A 20,733-nucleotide genomic window follows, 5' to 3' on the forward strand; every position below is an offset into this window, starting at 1 on the left:
TCTGTATACCAGGGAGCTAGTTTCTTATGACAAATGTTTTTAGTTTTTAGGGGTGCAACTGCATCTAGGGTATTACGCAAGGTTAATTGAGTTCCTCAGTTAGGTGGTTAACTGATTTTTGTCCTCTGATGTCCTTGGGTAGGCAGAAGGAGTCTGGAAGGGCATCAAGGAATCTTTGTGTTGTCTGAGAATTAGAGGCATCAGACAAGGTTCTACAGACTGTTGACATCTAGTGGAAGCCGTAGGAAGTGCAAACTCATCCATATCTCGCTGTGATTTCAATAGGATCTTGGTTGAAAATCGACCAGCCTCAGAATTCCCACTTCCTGTTTGGATTTTTTTTCAGGTTTTTGCCTGCCATATGAGTTCTGTTATACTCACAGACATAATTCAAACAGTTTTAGAAACTTCAGAGTGTTTTCTATCCAATACTACCAAATAATATGCATATATTAGCAACTATGACTGAGGAGCAGGCCTTTTACTCTGGGCACCTCTGTGCACCTTTCATCCAAGCTACTCAATACTGTCCCTGCAGCCATAAGAAGTTAACAGAAAAGAGTGTTGATGTGTTGGCTTCATAGCATTATGCAGTGTGCTGTCCAGTCAGTGTGACCTCCTCCCTGTCCCCTCCCACCTCAGACCTGTCCCAGCGGTGGTGTCATGCAGCCGGCGGCGGCCATGGTGGTGGCCGTGGTGTCTCTGGAGCCCTGGGGCTCTGCCTCTCATCACATCACAGCGTGATTTGGCACCACCCGCCTGGCCTCACCTGTCCTTGCAGGCCTTCAGATCCATGGCAAACCTGCCTGCTCTGCTCTGCCTTCTCTGAGTAAATTTGCTTATTATTTGGTCTGGCCAGATAAGCTATCAGTTTAATATGGGGCATACCCTTTAACACATGGAGACAAGCGTTCACTTTGAACACCAACACACAAAGCAACACTAGCGCACTCTCACACAACAAACATAGATTCTAGCTAATATAAGGCTTGTTCTTTTTTTATCCGATATAGATTTCATGCTTGATGTAGTCTTTTTTTTTCATCTCTTGAGAAAGAGGCATAAAACATGTCTGATATGGATGTTTGACTTTTGTACGGTGCGTAATAATGTTTACTGACGATTTACGCCCTGTAGCCCTGACATCTGTACCTATGAAATGTTTAGAAAAACATTATTCAAAAACAAATTCTCTCTGGTCTCTCATCCCAATTAGACTCAAACCAGTTCACCTACCGTGCCTCCAGGGGTGTTGATGATGTGTTACTGATCATGCTGAACAATATCTACGAACATTTAGAAAATAGTCTAGTGAAAATTGTATTCATTGACTTCAGTAGCGCGTTTAACACAATCCAACCCCACCTACTGTTGGATAAGCTGGTGAATTTGGGTGTCAACTCTCTACTGATCAAGTGAATAAATAGTTTCCTTGTGAACCGTACTCAACAAGTGAAGTTTAACTCTGCCATCTCTACATCTAGAATGGTGAATACGGGAGCCCCTCAAGGTTGCGTACTTTCACCGATACTGTACACACTGTACACAAACGATTGTCAAGCCTCGGACTCACAAATTCTTTAAATATGCAGATGACACCGCTGTTGTGGGTTTCCTCCACCCAGACCAAGCCTCTCTTCAAGGTTTTGACAGAGAAGCAGCAAAATTTGTCCAGTGGTGTGCAGATAATTTTCTTGAAATAAATGTTAAAAACAAAAGAGATGGAAATTGATTTCAGAAGGAACAAAACTCCACTACACCCTACAAAGATCAATGGGGAATCAGTCGATAGAGTGATCACATAAAAGTACCTGGGAATCGAAATAGACAATAAACGGAAATTCAATGACTGTGCCTTTGCAAAGATAAAGAAATTGCAACAGAGAATGTTTTTTTTATGCAAGCTGAACCATTTTAATGTTGAACGCCATATCTTACAAATGTTCTATAAATCTGTCCAGTAGAGTGTGCTGTCCTTTGGAAACATGCGAGTGCAGGACCAAGTCAATCTTCTGCACTTTATCAAGACGGCGGGAAGGAAAATTGGTATAGACCAAGAATCAGCCACCAACTTGTACACAAAACTCATCCTCCTAAAACTTGAAAGCATTTTAGAGGACAGTACTCATCCACTTCACTCAAAATTCAGTCACAGCAGCAGCCAGACAAGGGGAAAGAGATCTCTTCAAAATAAAATTCAAACAGATCGATATGGGGACTCTTTTATTCCAACAGCCATTAGACTGTATAAAAGATAGCCTGTTGATCCCACGAGTGTACAGTATATTGACCTTTCACTTTAAATGTGTAGCTATAGCACTTTGAATGAATTATTTTGTGTAGTTTCTGTGTTTTCCTTTTTTAAGCACATGACCAAATTAATTTCCCCCTGATGGGATAATAAAGTTGATCTGAATCTAATCAGGTTGCTTTAGATTCCTGGGAGTTTTTAGTTCAGTGAACATGTCCTCATCTCATGGCAACTGAGGTCAAATGTGTCACCTCCCTCCTGATTGGATCACACACAGATCTGATAATAATACGTTTCTTATGATTGGATCACAAATCGATCAGATTAGGACGTTTTTTTATTCTGACTGAAGGCAAAAGATACATCATGAGACGCATAACAAGCCCCCCGTTATGTAGTGATGATTTGTTGGTAGCAAACAAGTTACAATAACTTCAGAATAACAATGCTTAAACAAGGGAAAGAGTTTAGTTCAACCTCAGTTTGATTGATACTCATCCAAACCAGCTACCGCAAGAGCAACTTAACTTACATATTGCTTTCGTTCCCCTCTCTTCGCCCTCCTGTCTTTCGCGGAAATGAAGCCTAGAGGCAGGATCCTAGAAGGAGTGTAGAGTTCAAAGCGTTATCACGCGTGGAACGTCTTTTCATCATGTTTTAGAAACAAGCGTTCGCACTAATCCCCCAATAATCTCTCCAGGAGAACTCCAGCGATAAGGCACGCCACCCACGGCTTTCAAACACACTTTTGGGGAGTCTCTATCTCCCCCTCACTGCTCTGTCGTTCCATAGGAAGGACGAGTGAAGGTGACCACCCTCTCAGTCTCTCTCTTTCTCTCTCTAACAGTGTTTGTTTACCTCTTGGTAAATCTCTCCAGTTGATCTGAAAGGATCAACAGAGGACCGTCTACAGCACCCTACTGCACTCCACCCCCTCAAATTAGATCTGAATTAAAACGATCGCTCTAGAAGACCCAAAATCTGTAATTTAGCACTTGTCGCCCTGTTGATCGCTCCTGAATGTCTCTGATAATAAAGTGCACTGAACTATCTTGATTCTTGATGGCAGACTTGTTGAGAGCATTTCCATGTATGATTTCATTGGCAACAAGGCCCTAAGGTTGTACTACAGGCCTGAGAGTTCACATAGAGCTCACAGGATGACCAGGGAAACTTGATACTAAACCCATCATCAGACACTTCCTCACCAATCTAAATGTCTGTTCCTATGTCTTCCTGCCTCTGACATACTCTGAGAAGTTGTGCAATAGTGAGAGGTAGGGACCAGGTGACCAAAGAAGTGGACTGAGTAGAGGCAAATGGAGAGGCACAGGGGAGAAAGAGAAATGATAGGAATGAGCATTGGAAAAAGCCAGCAAAAGGAAGAAGGCAGTGCCAGAGTGGAAGAGAGAAGGAATGGAAAGAGGTGGGAATGGAGAGATGGAGGTGATGGGGAGGGGTGCTCATTCTCATCACTCAGTCCCTGTGACTGGGACAGTATCTGCATCTCGCTGTCATCTGCGTTGGCTTCTGCGGGGTGGAGAGTGGAGGAGAGAGGAGAGAGGAGAGAGGGAAAACCTTCCTCTATCTCTGAGGCTTATCTCCGGCAGTTCAGGAGCCCGCTTTCCAAGAGTGCCTCATTTTCAAATCTCTTATCTCGCCCGTTTTAAGTATCGCAAGTTTTATATTTTTACATGTAATTTGCATGCAGCTCATCAACCTTTTCTTAGAGGTGTCTGCAGATATGTGTGGCTGTGTGAGCGGTGTGTGTTTTTCTATGTTAGCTTGTTGTGTATGATACATGTTTTTAGTACACTAAGCTCATGTATTAATACACACGTGTATTTGTGTAGAGAAATCTAGTGTGTGGTGTGTGTGTGCGTTCGTACCCATGTGTGTGTTAATTAGTGTGCGTGTGTGTGCGTGTGTGTTGAGAGAGAGTGTGTGTGAGAGGCGGATGAGAGTAGGTTTCTGATGTTAATCTTTCTTCCTTTTCTTCTCTGTATTTTTGGAGGATTCACAGTGACCTCTTTGTTTGGGACAGTGAGTACCCCCTCCATTCCCCCCTTTTGGGAAAGAAAACATTTCCTGTAAGGGAGAGATTGAGAGAGAAGGGCAGACAGAGGGGTAGGAATGAGAAAGAGAGAGGGATGAGAGAGAGCTTGATTAGCCATACAGTACTGTAGAGAGGGAAGGATGGGAAGATTAAGAGGTAAATGGGAGGAGGGGGTGAAAGAGAGCGAGAGGAAGAAAGAGTATGAATGAAGACCAAGCCAACCGCAATGGTCAAAAGGCCTATGATGGAACTCAGTGGAAGTCAGTTGAACAGACCAGGAAAGGAGAGACACTATTCTACCTTCCTGTTCTTTTCTTCTCAGTCTGTCCAGCTGTTTCTGCTTCATACAGTACATTCAAAAACCCTTGGATGACATCATTATCCAGGATGCACATATTGAAATTGAAGATTGACCAATCAATCCATTGGTTTTCTCAGTTTATCATGGGTCCTCAGAGAACAGAATTTTAAAGTTGCTTTAATCACCAGGGAATATTCATCAAATTATGGTAGCAATGATGTATGTATGTATGTAAACCGTAAAAATCTACGTAGTACACACACTGATAGTGGTATGAAGGCTACATTTACTGGAGGATGCGGGAGGCATTTTATTATTTCCTCTGCTTTAATTGAACCGTATATAAAGCTGAATTGATCTGAGTCGGGGTTAGACTTGGGGTTAGTGCATGGAAAGGTTTCTCCCTTCATTTCCACCTCCAGAGGAGAGCGTTTGGGGAGAGAGAAAATTATATTTTCATTTTATACTCAGCAACGACTAGGCTACGGAATGAACGAATAGAGAAATGAAATCAGCCGAGCATCATTTGCATTCAAGTTTTATCGGCATGAGAGGAGGGCGTTTTTGGGAGTGATAAGGAGAGGGCGTCGCAGACTGCGTTGGGGGTGGGGGGTGAGGTGTATGTGCACGTAGGCTTTGTGTGTGTGTGTGTGTTGAAGGTGGATATGGGGAGGCTGGAGGGTGTGTGTGGGGGTGGGGGGGTTAATATCAGACCAAATAATTAGATTCGCTATCGTCTCGGCGGCAGCAGTGCGGGGATCAGGCAGATTAAAGCCCGGCTGGGCTGATTAATATTCATGAGGGACGAGGGTCCGGACGAGGGGGCTTAGACTGCGCCTCAAAGACTCCCTCACTGAGGGGCTTAAAGCGCTCTCAAAGTGCCTGGGTCCTAGGGAGACCGCCAGGGTGAACACAGGCAGTGCTGAGCAACGTTAACTTATCCTCTTAGTCTTTTAGTTCTCCTCCTAATACCCCTCCCTCGCTCTCTCCCTGCTCCTTGGGAAATGTGTTTCAATCAGTGGGGCTGGCTACTATGAATTGTGGGATAGTTTACGGCAGTAGTGGTGGAGTGTTCTGCCTAGCAGGTGGATGTGTTGTGTTCAGAGGTAAGAACTTGCCATTTGATGATGTTTAATTTGATACTGTGATTGTTGAAAATGTCCTCCAGGCCAGAGAAATGTGATACTAGAGGCTTCTCTGCTCCTCTTAACTCAACCATCTTTAGCGGCCATAGCCTCTGTTGGCTTTGTTAATTACACATCCTAATCAAACTGTAATCTTGCCGCATGTCTTTTAGTTTTCATTATCTGTGTTGGTTCCAGACAGCATTTAAAGTCGCAGTACAGCCAGGGCCCAAAGCCTGATCAGAGTCAGCTAAATCATCATCTCCACCTCATATTCGCTCTGGTCGTCTCTGAGAATATCTCAGAGAGAGATAGAGGTAGATAAAGATGCTTGGATAGAGATTATTATTATTATTTTTGTGCATTTGTTCATACTGTCCAAAGACCCTCTTCAATCTGTTGTATGGCTCTATTTTTCTGTCTCATACACTAGAGTTGCGTTCATTTCCTTCAAAGTCGGACCACACTGGCCTTTTCTTCAGTGAATAAATACCAAAGCATCATGATAGATAGATTTGTGATAAATTAGTCTGAAACAAATTAGCAGCACTTATAGCTCAGACGGCTCCAGCATTGGGTTCCAAATTAAAACAAAAGAAGCTGTATCTCTACATCAGCGCAAGTTCCCCATGAAATACAATACGCAGCGTCTTTAGGCTAGAACAGACTGATTCAGAAATAAACTACACTTTCCTCCCTCGCCTCCCAACTTGCCCCATACAGTATACACTCCCATTTCCTTTACACAAAAACGTTCCCCTCATATTCTCTCTAAATGTTCCAGTCAATGTGGTACCATGTTGGAATATGTGTACCCCTGTAGCAAGATTGACTGAATGACTAACTGGCCGTAGTTCTCCTGAAGCAGTCTGTCAGGGCTGCATGACTGCTTCCACCTAGTGGAGCCAGAGTGTTCTGTATGTCCTCAGGCCTCCATGCAGTGGTAGCGCCTATAGGCCTTGTGCAACTCTACTGGAGTTGTGAAGCTCAACCCAATGCTACTGTGTTTTATTACATTTATACATACTCTCATAAATGTATTATTGAACCTCACAAAGACTACATTTTACTGGGACTGCTGTAAGTTATTTGGTTATGAATGCACAATGCTTAACTGTGCCATAACACACAGAAGTACGTATATGCGTGTGGGTAAGTATCTCATGCAGACACACAATGTCTGTGGGAGTGATTGTCAGGTGGAATGCTCTGTGAACTTCAGCTGAACAAAGACAAGATTGTGCAGAGGATGGCACAGGTGTGTGTTTCTCTCTGGTCTGCCCTACTCTGGCTACAGCCTCACTTACACATGTGCAACCACTGACACACATTTTTCAGCACACACACTCATACACACACACACACCGCGAGATTATGACCTCCCTCTATTCACAATCCTTTTGTCCCATCATGTATTGAGAGAAGTTCCTGAGAGGGTGTCCGGGTGAATAGGAGCACTACGACCTCATCGGATCTCCTTTCTTACTATTTCTTCTCCTTTCTCGTGGGGTCGCTCTGTTCCTTCCCTCTTTCTCCCTGCTGCTATTTATAGCTCCTTTCTGTGAGTCTTTGTTCAGCCCGTGCCCCTTCCTGTCCCTCTATGCTTCTGATTGCCCGTGTTAAGGGGCTTCCCCTTCCCACTGAAAAAGATAAGTCCCTTTATTGTACACTATGTTCAATGTGCTTTAAAACAGTAAATTCAGAGGACGTTGTCAGGATTAATTCATTGTTAAACCTCACTGTTCAGTACAGTAGGTCTTTGCCATCAAATGTAAAGAGGAGTATATTTCTATATATAAAAGGTTTGTCAGAATAGACTTGGCAATGTATGTGAGAATCAGAAGATATGTGATGTTAGATGATAATTGTCATTTGACCCTGTGTTTCCAGAACAAGTCTGACAGCCTCTGTATGTTTGTATGTTTGTATGTCAGCAGATCTCCAGGCTGACTCTGGTGTGTGAAGACAATAACTGCTGGCTCAGTAGAGTCCCACTAACCTCCGATGCCACAACTGCCAACTGTACCATCTACAGTCAAGGTAGTTAACCAACAGACCTGATCCCAGAAATGCCAAACCATCAACACAGCCCACATACATATAATGCACCATTTACACTGTTACATTCTAGTCATTTAGCAGACACTCTTATACGTAGCAACTTACAATCAGAGATCTCTTATCAGAGTGACCCCATAAAGACACCATACAGAGATCTTTTTGACCTACAATAGATTAGTATACATACCATGTGTGTAGTTCTAGTACACACCCCAGGTGTGATGTGTGTAGTTCTAGTACAGGCCCCAGGTGTAATGTGTATAGTTCTAGTACAGGCCCCAGGTGTGATGTGTGTAGTTCTAGTACACGCCCCAGGTGTGATGTGTGTAGTTCTAGTACAGGCCCCAGGTGTGATGTGTATAGTTCTAGTACAGGCCCCAGGTGTGATGTGTGTAGTTCTAGTACAGGCCCCAGGTGTGATGTGTATAGTTCTAGTACACACCCCAGGTGTGATGTGTGTAGTTCTAGTACAGGCCCCAGGTGTGATGTGTATAGTTCTAGTACAGGCCCCAGGTGTGATGTGTGTAGTTCTAGTACAGGCCCCAGGTGTGATGTGTGTAGTTCTAGTACAGGCCCCAGGTGTGATGTGTATAGTTCTAGTACAGGCGCCAGGTGTGATGTGTGTAGTTCCAGTACAGGCCCCAGGTGTGATGTGTATAGTTCTAGTACAGGCCCCAGGTGTGATGTGTGTAGTTCTAGTACAGGCCCCAGGTGTGATGTGTGTAGTTCTAGTACAGGCCCCAGGTGTGATGTGTATAGTTCTAGTACAGGCCCCAGGTGTGATGTGTGTAGTTCTAGTACACGCCGCAGGTGTGATGTGTATAGTTCTAGTACACACCCCAGGTGTGAAATGTGTAGTTCTAGTACACGCCCCAGGTGTGATGTGTGTAGTTCTAGTACAGGCCCCAGGTGTGATGTGTATAGTTCTAGTACAGGCCCCAGGTGTGATGTGTGTAGTTCTAGTACAGGCCCCAGGTGTGATGTGTGTAGTTCTAGTACAGGCCTCAGGTGTGATGTGTATAGTTCTAGTACAGGCCTCAGGTGTGATGTGTGTAGTTCTAGTACACGCCCCAGGTGTGATGTGTGTAGTTCTAGTACAGGCCCCAGGTGTGATGTGTATAGTTCTAGTACAGGCCCCAGGTGTGATGTGTGTAGTTCTAGTACAGGCCCCAGGTGTCATGTGTATAGTTCTAGTACAGGCCCCAGGTGTGATGTGTGTAGTTCTAGTACAGGCCCCAGGTGTGATGTGTATAGTTCTAGTACAGGCCCCAGGTGTGAAGTGTGTAGTTCTAGTACAGGCCCCAGGTGTGATGTGTATAGTTTACAGGCCCCAGGTGTGATGTGTGTAGTTCCAGTACAGGCCCCAGGTGTGATGTGTATAGTTCTAGTACAGGCCCCAGGTGTGATGTGTGTAGTTCTAGTACAGGCCCCAGGTGTGATGTGTATAGTTCTAGTACAGGCCCCAGGTGTGATGTGTGTAGTTCTAGTACAGGCCCCAGGTGTGATGTGTATAGTTCTAGTACAGGCCCCAGGTGTGATGTGTGTAGTTCTAGTACAGGCCCCAGGTGTGATGTGTATAGTTCTAGTACAGGCCCCAGGTTTGATTTGTGTTGTGTGGCTCTCTCTCTCTCTTTTCTCCAGGTGAGGAGCTGTATTGTAAGGTGACCCAGGACATCTCCACAGGTGACAGTCTGTTGGCCACACTGTCTCTCTCCTCCGTGGAGCAGCTGTGCTCGTCTGAGACCAAGGATGTGGTGGTGAAGAAGGAGCCTACAGGTGTCTACCCAGCTTCTCTCCACTCTGAGATACAGCTCCTCCCCCAGCAGGCTGGGATGGCAGCCATCTTGGCCACAGCAGTTGTCAACAGTGAGTGTCAGCTTGCCAAGGATAATGTGTGTGTGTATGTGTGTGCGCACTGCATGTGAATGTGCGTGCATGTATTTGTGTTCTTCGTGCCGTTTAGTCATTAGATGCATAGACAAACCCTACACGTGTACAGTTATACACTTTCCCTGTAAACAACAGATACTGAGGGACTCAATGAAGACCAACAGTTCACCATGCCACATTTCCTCATTCACCCAGTACACCAGAAGGTGGCAGTGTAACTCCTCTGCACTGCCTTGTCTCAGAGGTAGACTGCATGGTAATTGCGTTCCCGCTCCTTCATTAAGTCCCTTATTGGCAGTGTAGTGTTGTCGGCAGCAGGAGCAGGCATGGACATTCTGTGATGAGTGCATGATTAATCACCATATCAAGCTAAAGGGTAAAACATGATCATCCGTATCCCCGTTTCCTGCTGTAGGAGCACTCTCCTGAGGACTGTTGGTAATTATGGATGTTATCAAAAATAGCCTGTAACACCAGCCCTGACACCAGATCAGTATGATTACCCCGCACGGGTGGGCGCTCGCTCCCACAACCTCTGTGCTCTCGTTGCCTTGGAGACCCCGGAGCAATATCGAGTGCTTGCTCGTTCCGCCACTGAATCGATCATGTGACTGGTGTGAAACAGGTGTGTGTGGTGATGTGTGTATACACATGGATGAACATCATGTGTACATGAAAGTGTATGTACTGTATGTTACATTTTAACTTGTAAGCAGTGAAACGTTAAACGTGCATTTTTTAAAAGAATGAACATACGCTGCTCTCTTTCTTGCATTGTTTATAATTATGTATGACAGATTTGATAAATGATTGGTTGTTGTAGGGATAGAGTTTACAGTTGTGTTTGATTGGTCCAGAGGACATCTTCCCGTGTAAGGACTGTGGGATCTGGTACCGCAGTGAGAGGAACCTCCAGGCCCACCTCATGTACTACTGTGCCAGCCGGCAGAAGCAGCAGGCCTCCTCCTCCCCCCCACTGGACAAAGCCAAGGAGTCCTACCCCAACGAACGTGTCTGCCCCTTCCCACAATGCAACAAGAGCTGTCCGAGCGCCAGCTCCCTGGAGATCCACATGCGGACACACAGTGGTGAGACCTGTCACAATACATTCCTTTAGCTCTTTCTCATAGCAGACCAAGGATCGAGTGAGAATATGCGTGAATATTCCTATTTTAATAATGGCTTGTAACAGACCTCTTTCTTCAGCTGTTATTAGGGGAAGACAGTCAATTTAGTTAAAATATTAAAGATATACATGTCCTCACCTGTAGGTGAGCGTCCTTTCGTGTGTCTGATCTGCCTGTCAGCCTTCACCACTAAAGCCAACTGTGAGCGTCACCTGAAGGTGCACACGGACACGCAGAACGGAGTCTGTCACGGCTGTGGCTTCATCTCCACCACGAGGGACATTCTCTACAGCCACCTGGTCACCAGTCACATGGTGTGTCAGCCCGGCTCATGCAGTGAAGTGTACTCCCCCGGCCCCGGCCTGCCCAAACTGCCTCTGTCCACAGGTAAACACACAGACAGACTGAATCATGTTGTTTACTATCCCAGTGAGAGGATAATAGCCCTGCCTTTACTTCAGAACAGCAACTACATAGAGGACTACATCAAGCTTGTGACTCAACAAGCTTGTTGGATGCGTTTGCAGGTTGTTTTGGTTGTGTTTCAGATTATTTTGTGCCCAATAGAAATGAATGGTAAATAATGTATTGTGCCAGTTTGGAGTCACTTTTATTGTAAATAAGAATATAATACGTTTCTGAACATGTGGGTGCCCACTTTGATTGCAGATAATCACAAATTAATTGTGAATAATGATGATTGAGAATGTAACAGATGCACAAAGCTCATACCCCCCCAAAATGCTAACCACCCCTGTTATTGGTAACGGTGGGATGTTAGCATGTTTTGGGGTTATGATATTTGTGTATCTGTAACTTTCTCATTCATGATTTTCTGTACTCATGGTAGGATCCACATTAATGTATTCATATATATATATATATACAGCTGTATTCTTATTATTGTGGTCCTGTATGGCTCATTTGGTAGAGCATGGTGATTGCACCCCCAGGGTTGTGGGTTCGATTCCCGAGGCCACCCATTTGTAAAATGTATGCACACATTACTAAGTCGTTTTGGATAAAAGCGTCTGTTAAATGGCATATATCATTATTATTCTATTACATCCAACACATTTGTAGACTCACAAGCTAGATGTTGTCATTGAATGCTAGGAATATAGTACCAAATACTACACTTTTAACTAAATGTAATACGCTATAAGTGAATTTGTCCAAATACTTACAACACCTTCAGATGGGGGGACTAGACACATAGTGCATTCATTTCTAAAAGTAAAACAGATATGTATGAAAATACCCTCAAATAAAAGGTGACTTTCTGTACAGTCACTTCATAAAACATTTGATCTCAAATTCAAAATGCTGGAATATAGAGCCAAATTAAAAGTTGTAGCTTCACTGTCCAAATAAATACATTTGGGAGTGTATATGAAGATTTGGTCCTATAAGCTATAGTGCATTACCACCAGTGATTTCATGTAATGTTTAATAGTAGGAAACACATTTCTAATAATATTTCTCTGTCACTCTCTGTGGCAGGTCTAAGTCCTGGAGACTCCGGTGTTGTGTTGAAATGTCAGGTATGTGGCCACATCACAGACTCACCTGCCCAGCTCCAGCAGCACGTTCGCACACACCTGGAGGTGAGGGTCCCGGCCGAGAGGAGCCCCACACCCCGCCAGACCACCCCATCCTCGGCCGACCACCCTGAGCACCATGACAGGGAGCCCCCCGCCTGCGTACCCCACCCTGACTCCTCCAGCCCTGGGGCCAATGGGAGCTCAGCCACCCCGCGAGGCTGCAGCCCACCTAACCAGCTCCCCACAGACATAAGGATCAAAGAGGAGCCGCGTTCGGACTCTGAGAATGAGGGGCAGGAGGAGAAGATGGAGGAAGAGCGGGTGGAGAAGAGCCGTGGACACACAGGTACAGACTCCTCTCAGACCTCCACCTCCCCTAGGAGTCCCTCTGCTGTGGCGGTGAAGGCAGAGCCAACCAGCCCCACTCCTGGCTCCAGCCCTGCCCACCTGGGAGGGGCTGTCTCAGTGCTCCCTGGAGAAGACGTGTTCCTACCCCAGTACATGTTCAGCCCGGAACCAGCCATCCTACCCCAGGCCTCAGAGATACTGGCTAAGATGTCTGAGATGGTCCACAGCCGGCTGAAGCAGGGCCAGGTTCCCCCTGGGGCAGCGCCAGCCTTCTACCCTGCTGGCACTACAACCACTGTCCAGAAGGGGGCCACCTGCTTCGAATGTGACATCAACTTCAATAACATCAACAACTTCTATGTTCACAAGAGGCTGTACTGCTCCAGCAGGCACCAGCAGGGAGACGTGGCTGGCCCAGTGAAGGAGGGGGCGTCGGGGGTCACAGTCCCCTCAGTTGGACACGGTTCATCCCCTCAGGCTGGATCAGGTAGTCGGGCTGCCTCAGCCTCCCCCAGTGACTCAGATCCTGTTCCAGGCAGCACCGCCACGCAGGGCAAGCTGGTGGAGGTGAAGAGTGAGAACCCTGGGGTGAAGGAGGCTGTGTCCTCCTCTTCCTCTGAGGGGGAGGGTGGTGGAGGAGGAGGCCGGGCCAGCGAGTGCAGCCAGAGTCCCAGCGGCTCAGCAGAGGACCAGGAGGACGACCCCACCAGAACCTTCTGTCAGGCCTGCAACATCCACTTTAGCCGCCATGAGAACTACACAGTCCACAAACGCTTCTACTGCGCCTCGCGCCATGATCCGTCCAACCAGCGGTCAACCGCCGGCAAAGCTACCTTCCTGCCTCAGCCCATCCGAACACGCAAGAGGAAGAAGATGTATGAGATCCACATGGCTCGGACTGAGGCCCTGGCCAACACTGCTGCTGCCTCTCTCTCTGCCCCTGGCCTGAGCCTGGCTGTGAAGCAGGAGGCTGCTGTCTCAGTGGAGAGGGTCCTGGAGTCCCCGGTCCCAGCCCTAGCTCTGGGCATGCATCCAGCCACCTCCCGTAGCACCAGCCCTGACAGAGACGGCCCCATTGACCTGAGCAAGAGGCCCCGTCTAAGGGAGGCCCCGCGGGGCAGCAGCATCCCTTCTCTGCCCCTCACTGACTACCACAAGTGTACCGCCTGCAGCATTAGCTTCAACAGCATTGAGAACTACCTGGCCCACAAGGCCTACTACTGCCCAGCCACCACCCTGCAGCCCCACACTCTGGAGACGCTCCACAGGCTGAAGAGACCAGCATCCATCTCCCCCAAGAGCAGGGCCCTGGAGCGATCAGACATCCACCCTGAGGCCAAAGGGCTGCTCACGGAGAAGGCTCCTCGGGGGGCCTCGCTCAGCCCTCACCCCTCTGGCTCTGAGGCTACGTCACCTCACAGTGGCCCTGCAGCCAAAGGCCCAGGCTCTCCCTCTGTGGTCTGCCCCTACTGCCCTCCCAATAGGGCGGTGACCTGTGACCTGGTGGAGCACTTCAGATCCATGCATGGCCTGGTCCTGAGCCTGGAGGGCCAGCCAGCCGTCATCAGCCCCAGCCTGAGCCCTAGGGATGGGACCCCTGGCACCCCACCCAAGCTGGTCCTCCGAGCCTGCAGGGACAGCATCAATGGCCGGATCAGAAGGGACACTGTCTCCCCATCCTCTCCCCTGGTGAACGGTAGCCCCCTGGGCCACCATGCCGGGGGTGGCAGCTCCCCCAAGGCAGCCCCTCCAGCTGTGTCTCCCACCAGGTCCCTCCCCCTGACTGTGTCCCCTGTGCCTGAGGTGCTGAGAGAGGTGGGGGTTCTGAATCACCAGGGTGCTGTCACTCTGCTCCCAGACAAGGCATCTCTCACACTGGGTCTCCCACTCCCTGTTCCGGCCCCTCCCACACCCAAGACCATCCTGATCCCCCCTGTGCAGAACGGTAACACCCGCTTCTGCCGGCTGTGCAATATCAAGTTCAGCAGCCTGTCCACGTTCATAGCCCACAAAAAGTACTACTGTTCCTCCCACAGCGCTGAGCACGTCAAATGAACGGAGCCCCAGTCTGTGTCCCCTCCAAGGCCCAAACCCAGCTATCCACTCTTGTCAGTGCCACCAAGGCATGGCACCATCTCTGGACTGTCTGTGTTTGAAAGTGTGACTGTTACTCGCCAGGCACTGGGTCGCTTCTCGCTCCCGGTATTGTTACTATGTTAACATATTTCTCCTTATGGGTCAAAGTTTGTATTACACTAAGAGCTGAGATGCGCTACCTGCACACACAGTTGTGCCCACGTATCCCTTCCCACCCACCTCAATAACTGAAACCCAGCCCTCTTTCTCACCTCCAGGGTCCACAGAATGTTGAAAATGTGACTTTAGAGTCAACATTTAGTCTCCTGAGCAAGTTTAATTGAATTGTTTGTATTACAGTCATCTTTATTTGAATATGATTGTTTGGAGCATTTCTTGCTCATGATGAAACTCGCTTTTCCTGAGCTGTTGATGCTCTAGATCTGTCAGTGAGTGGGGACAACTGTTGTCCCCCAAGGCCCTCTAGTGGAGCCGACTATCTCCACTGTTTTATTTCTACTTACCTGTGCATAGTGTATGATGTTTTAAAATAATTCTTTATGCTTTTGTTTGAACACTGGCTGTTTTGCTAACTAGAAAGCTAAAGCATTTTAGCTGAATTACAGAAATGAGTATCACATGGTTAGCCTACAAATTACAGAGGAAATATTTGCAAATGGATAGATTTGGTTTTCCTAAAACACAATTACATTCTCTTAATAGAAGGAAAACATGTGAACTATTTATCTTTGAGTCCTCACTGATTTAATGTCAACAGAAATCTACCTAGCGTCTGATAATAGTTGTATTTTTTATTTGTATATTTTTCATACTGTTCGAAGGAACTGTTTCAATCTTGGCGTGTAAAGGTGTTTTTGTAAGTGTAGATATGTAATATCTTTCACAGTAATCACTGGGATGACACTGAACCTTATTTTCCTTATTGTCAGCATTTTTTTCTTCTGCTCTTTATTCATCGGGAAAGGTTAGAACATTTCTGTTTTCCTACAGTATTTGGTCATTAGGTACAGCCTATTTTGCAAGATAAATGATTTGAAGTAAGTTCTAAACTGGTATTATTATTGGGTAGAAGGAAGGTGATTGGACCTGAGTACCAGGATGAAGACACAGCACTTCCTCTATGCCCCCTCCCACTCCCCCATCAGACCCTTAACCCACCAACCACCTACTGTATCATTATATCCCTACTCTGCAGCTGCTGCTTTACCACCATCTGACTTATGTGATGCTTGAATTAGACATGGGATCCGTTTAAATCTATGTGGATTTATTGACACCTCTTAGAGCAGTGGTATTCAAAGTCGGGGGAATTGCAGTGCGGTTGGCATTTTTTGGGGGGGGGGACAAAAAATTAAGAGTATTGTATGGGACAATATACAAATATTTTTGAGAACGACAATTAGAAAAATAAAACTGTATTGATTAAATGTATTTTATTGCTTTCTTTTCATTTTGATAAGAGATGAAAATGCAATGAATTGAAGGTTGTTTGTTGATGTAAAAATACAAATTTCCAGATTTTAAGGCTGTGTCATTAGATTTGGGGTGGGGTCGCAAGAATTCTGGCAGAAAGATTTGGGACCTTGTTGAAAAAGTCTGAATATCACTGTCTTGGAGTGTGTGCTCATTCTGTTTTGTTTTTCCAGTAATGAAGTAAAAAAAGTTTAAAAACGGGAGGTGTAAGAGAGAGATAGGCAGGGACAGCAGACGTATTTCACAGATTGTTGAGAGACTCACACAGTAGATGGCTCCTAAAACTGTCATGTGTAAAACACAAACACACATGCATCCTTGGTTTACAAAGTGGTGTTGAATAGACCTGCGAAATGCAATCTTTCCTCTGTCAGAACTTGCTATACTGGCACAGCCTTACTGTAGGACTGAGTTAGTTTGTTCTGTGCTCCACTATCCTCACCTCTAATGATGATTTGAATGGATCTGTATGTTACTTGTGATGTCCCCTTTCCTTCCCTGTGTTACACAGGCAGATGTTTCTCTGCTCTAAAAACTGGAAAACAAAATGGCGGTGAAAATGAAAGTTGAGTATTTTTGCTCTGTCGTGGTTTTGAACAGTGCTGTATCAGTCATATCTTACCCAAGAGTGTTTACAATTGCATTGCTTCCTCTTTTCTCAAAGAGATGAGCATTTTCAACAAGTCACAAATCGAGGAAATCAGTGCTGAAAACCATTTTGAATTTCCCATTTATATTGCACTGTGTTGTTCAAATGTGCTGAATGTTTTCGTTTTAAAGGCTTTTTTGTAAGGTATTTATGTTTTTACAGCACTTTTCCTCGTCTAAACTAATCCCTTGAAGGACTTGCTGATCAATTTCAACCTTTTCACATGAACTAAAATTAATTAAAACATTTTGTGAATGATTACAAATGTCAATAATGGAAAAGTAATAATGAATGTCAGACTTTTCTTCATTATTTTGTCAGTTCCACTACACACTTGTCCAAACTATGCATGGGAAATAAACGTCCTGAGAGACATTAAACAGTTTCAAACTTCTATCTTCTTTCACATTGACCTGGTCCACCCACAATTTACCTCTTCTCCTTTTATCTCTCTTGGCTTTTATAATGCTTGCCACAATAGATTTCAGGTCACACAAATCATTTCTCTTTTTATATAAATTCTTGTGTGCATTTCTGTGAATATGTGAGCTTCAGGACTCGATGAATCATCTCCACAGTGCTCCGACATGCTTTTTCTCACGGAATGATTTAATTATATTTCCTGTTAAAGAAATGTATTATCCCCAAAGTCTCAAGGCTATGTCTATTTAGTACTAACGATGCATTCAGGCTCTACTATTCCTCTTTTATAACCAACAGAATGTAGGTTGTGGACATACTGAATTCTTTCATTGAATTTGTCTCTCTTTACTTACCCATTTCCCACAGTGAGTTTGAAATGTGTTGAAATTGAACATTTTCACTACGACAAATGTTTACTCTAAATTATGGAAAAAGAACATTAACATCCAGAGCAGCATCCATATAATTTTTCAGAAAGCTTGTCGATTCCTGGGGTCAGTATCGACTGCAGTCAGTATTGATGGCCGATCAGCAAAAAGCTCCTATAAGCAACAAGATGGGCTATTTGCTAAACATTGTCACATCAGATGGATAGATTGTGCAAGTCAATTGATAGCAGCATGAATCACCAGTGTTATTTGGTGAGCGGCACTCTTGTGTGAATCTAATTCTGCCTTATTGACCTTTTAAAGCCAAATGCCACACTCAGAGCCTGTATTATGTTATTTTATCTGGGTAAAAACTCTTGTTTGACAGTTCCCAATACCATGGAGTGGAGCAATGACCACTTATCACAGTACACACACTCTTTAGAGTGATTGCTTCATATTGTTGACTGATTCTAAGCAATCAGACCAAGTCGTTCTGTATCTCTGAATTGGTCTATAATCAAGCTCTTAGACTGAATGTTTACACCTGTGCTCACTGCTTTGAAAGTTTTTATTAACACACTATCATGACTATTCAACCTGGTCTCCAGAGCATTAAGTATTATTCTGTACGTAAATCCGAGGAAACTCAATTTAGTATGATATGCTACATTTCATATGGTACGTATTAATTTGTGGATGTCGATCACCCTTTTCGTATTATATGTTACTTATTACAATTTGTTTGATATGAAAGGTTGCAAGATCAAATCCCCGAGCTAACATGGTAAAAATCTGTCGTTCTGCCCCTGAACAAGGCAGTAAACCCAGTGTTCCTAGGCCGTCATTGAAAATAAGAATTTGTTCTTAACTGACTTGCCTGGTTAAATAAAGATAAAAAACAATATACACTGCTCAAAAAAATAAAGGGAACACTTAAACAACACAATGTAACTCCAAGTCAATCACACTTCTGTGAAATCAAACTGTCCACTTAGGAAGCAACACTGATTGACAATAAATTTCACATGCTGTTGTGCAAATGGAATAGACAAAAGTTGGAAATTATAGGCAATTAGCAAGACACCCCCAATAAAGGAGTGGTTCTGCAGGTGGTGACCACAGACCACTTCTCAGTTCCTATGCTTCCTGGCTGATGTTTTGGTCACTTTTGAATGCTGGCGGTGCTTTCACTCTAGTGGTAGCATGAGACGGAGTCTACAACCCACACAAGTGGCTCAGGTAGTGCAGCTCATCCAGGATGGCACATCAATGCGAGCTGTGGCAAGAAGGTTTGCTGTGTCTGTCAGCGTAGTGTCCAGAGCATGGAGGCGCTACCAGGAGACAGGCCAGTACATCAGGAGACGTGGAGGAGGCCGTAGGAGGGCAACAACCCAGCAGCAGGACCGCTACCTCCGCCTATGTGCAAGGAGGAGCAGGTGGAGCACTGCCAGAGCCCTGCAAAATGACCTCCAGCAGGCCACAAATGTGCATGTGTCTGCTCAAACGGTCAGAAACAGACTCCATGAGGGTGGTATGATGGCCCGACGTCCACAGGTGGGGGTTGTGCTTACAGCCCAACACCGTGCAGGACGTTTGGCATTTGCCAGAGAACACCAAGATTGGCAAATTCGCCACTGGCGCCCTGTGCTCTTCACAGATGAAAGCAGGTTCACACTGAGCACATGAGCACATGTGACAGACGTGACAGAGTCTGGAGACGCCGTGGAGAACGTTCTGCTGCCTGCAACATCCTCCAGCATGACCGGTTTGGCGGTGGGTCAGTTATGGTGTGGGGTGGCATTTATTTGGGGGGCCGCACAGCCCTCCATGTGCTCGCCAGAGGTAGCCTGACTGCCATTAGGTACTGAGATGAGATCCTCAGACCCCTTGTGAGACCATATGCTGGTGCGGTTGGCCCTGGGTTCCTCCTAATACAAGACAATGCTAGACCTCATGTGGCTGGAGTGTGTCAGCAGTTCCTGCAAGAGGAAGGCATTGATGCTATGGACTGGCCCGCCGTTCCCCAGACCTGAATCCAATTGAGCACATCTGGGACATCATGTCTCGCTCCATCCACCGACGCCACGTTGCACCACAGACTGTCCAGGAGTTGGCGGATGCTTTAGTCCAGGTCTGGGAGGAGATCCCTCAGGAGACCAGGCACGTGGAGGCCACACACACTACTGAGCCTCATTTTGACTTGTTTTAAAGACATTACATCAAAGTTGGATCAGCCTGTAGTGTGGTTTTCCACTTTAATTTTGAGTGTGACTCCAAATCCAGACCTCCATGGGTTGATACATTTGATTTCCATTGATCATTTTTGTGTGATTTTGTTGTCAGCACATTCAACTATGTAAAGAAAAAAGTATTTAATAAGAATATTTCATTCATTCAGATCTAGGATGTGTTATTTTAGTGTTCCCTTCATTTTTTTGAGCAGTGTATAGATATATATATGTTACGAATTTTCAAAACATACAATATATTCCGAATTTGCAAAAATGTACAATATATTACGAATTTGATATGTTACAAATTCTAGCTAGGTGGTTAACATTAGCTAGGCTATGGGTTAGGGTTAAGATTAGGGTTAAGTTTAGGACTTAGGTTAAAGCAGCATTTCCCAAACTCTCCTCGGGACCCCAAGTGCTGCACGTTTTGGTTTTTGCCCAAACACTACACAGCTGATTCAAATTTTCAAAGTGTGATGATTAGTTGACTATTTGAATAAGTTTTGTAGTGCTAGGGCAAAAACCAAAACGCCCACCCTGAACAACCACCCTACTTTCGTTCTGTCTTATGTAACCATACCAAACGTAACATATCATACTAATTTGAGCATCCCAGATTTACTTTGACTATGTTACGTCTAGTCTGAGACCAGGCTGGACTATTGCCATGGTAATTTCTGTATTTGGACTACTTGTTCTATTTTTGTTTGCATGGTTATGATATAGATGACAGTATTCATTATGATACACATTCTTTTGTGCGTGCATGCACATGTGTTTCTGT

At 45.4% G+C, this 20,733-nt stretch overlaps 1 protein-coding gene across 3 annotated transcripts in view; it reads left to right on the forward strand.

Annotated features, from left to right (window-relative positions):
• Positions 1 to 17,311, forward strand: part of zfpm1 (zinc finger protein, FOG family member 1) — a 101,220-nt gene extending 83,909 nt beyond the window's left edge. For 2 of the 3 annotated variants that reach the window (XM_071343161.1, XM_071343163.1), the window contains 5 exons: positions 7,667 to 7,772; positions 9,435 to 9,659; positions 10,541 to 10,771; positions 10,955 to 11,197; positions 12,314 to 17,311. In XM_071343161.1, the coding sequence (XP_071199262.1) occupies positions 7,667 to 7,772; positions 9,435 to 9,659; positions 10,541 to 10,771; positions 10,955 to 11,197; positions 12,314 to 14,757 (3,249 nt within the window). In that variant the 3' untranslated portion in view covers positions 14,758 to 17,311. The remainder of the gene's footprint in view (positions 1 to 7,666; positions 7,773 to 9,434; positions 9,660 to 10,540; positions 10,772 to 10,954; positions 11,198 to 12,313) is intronic. The other variant, XM_071343162.1, reaches the window with a different exon arrangement.
• Positions 17,312 to 20,733: the final 3,422 nt, after the last annotated feature.

This window comes from Salvelinus alpinus, chromosome 15 (assembly GCF_045679555.1).
Source record: "Salvelinus alpinus chromosome 15, SLU_Salpinus.1, whole genome shotgun sequence".
Lineage (NCBI taxonomy): Eukaryota > Metazoa > Chordata > Actinopteri > Salmoniformes > Salmonidae > Salvelinus > Salvelinus alpinus.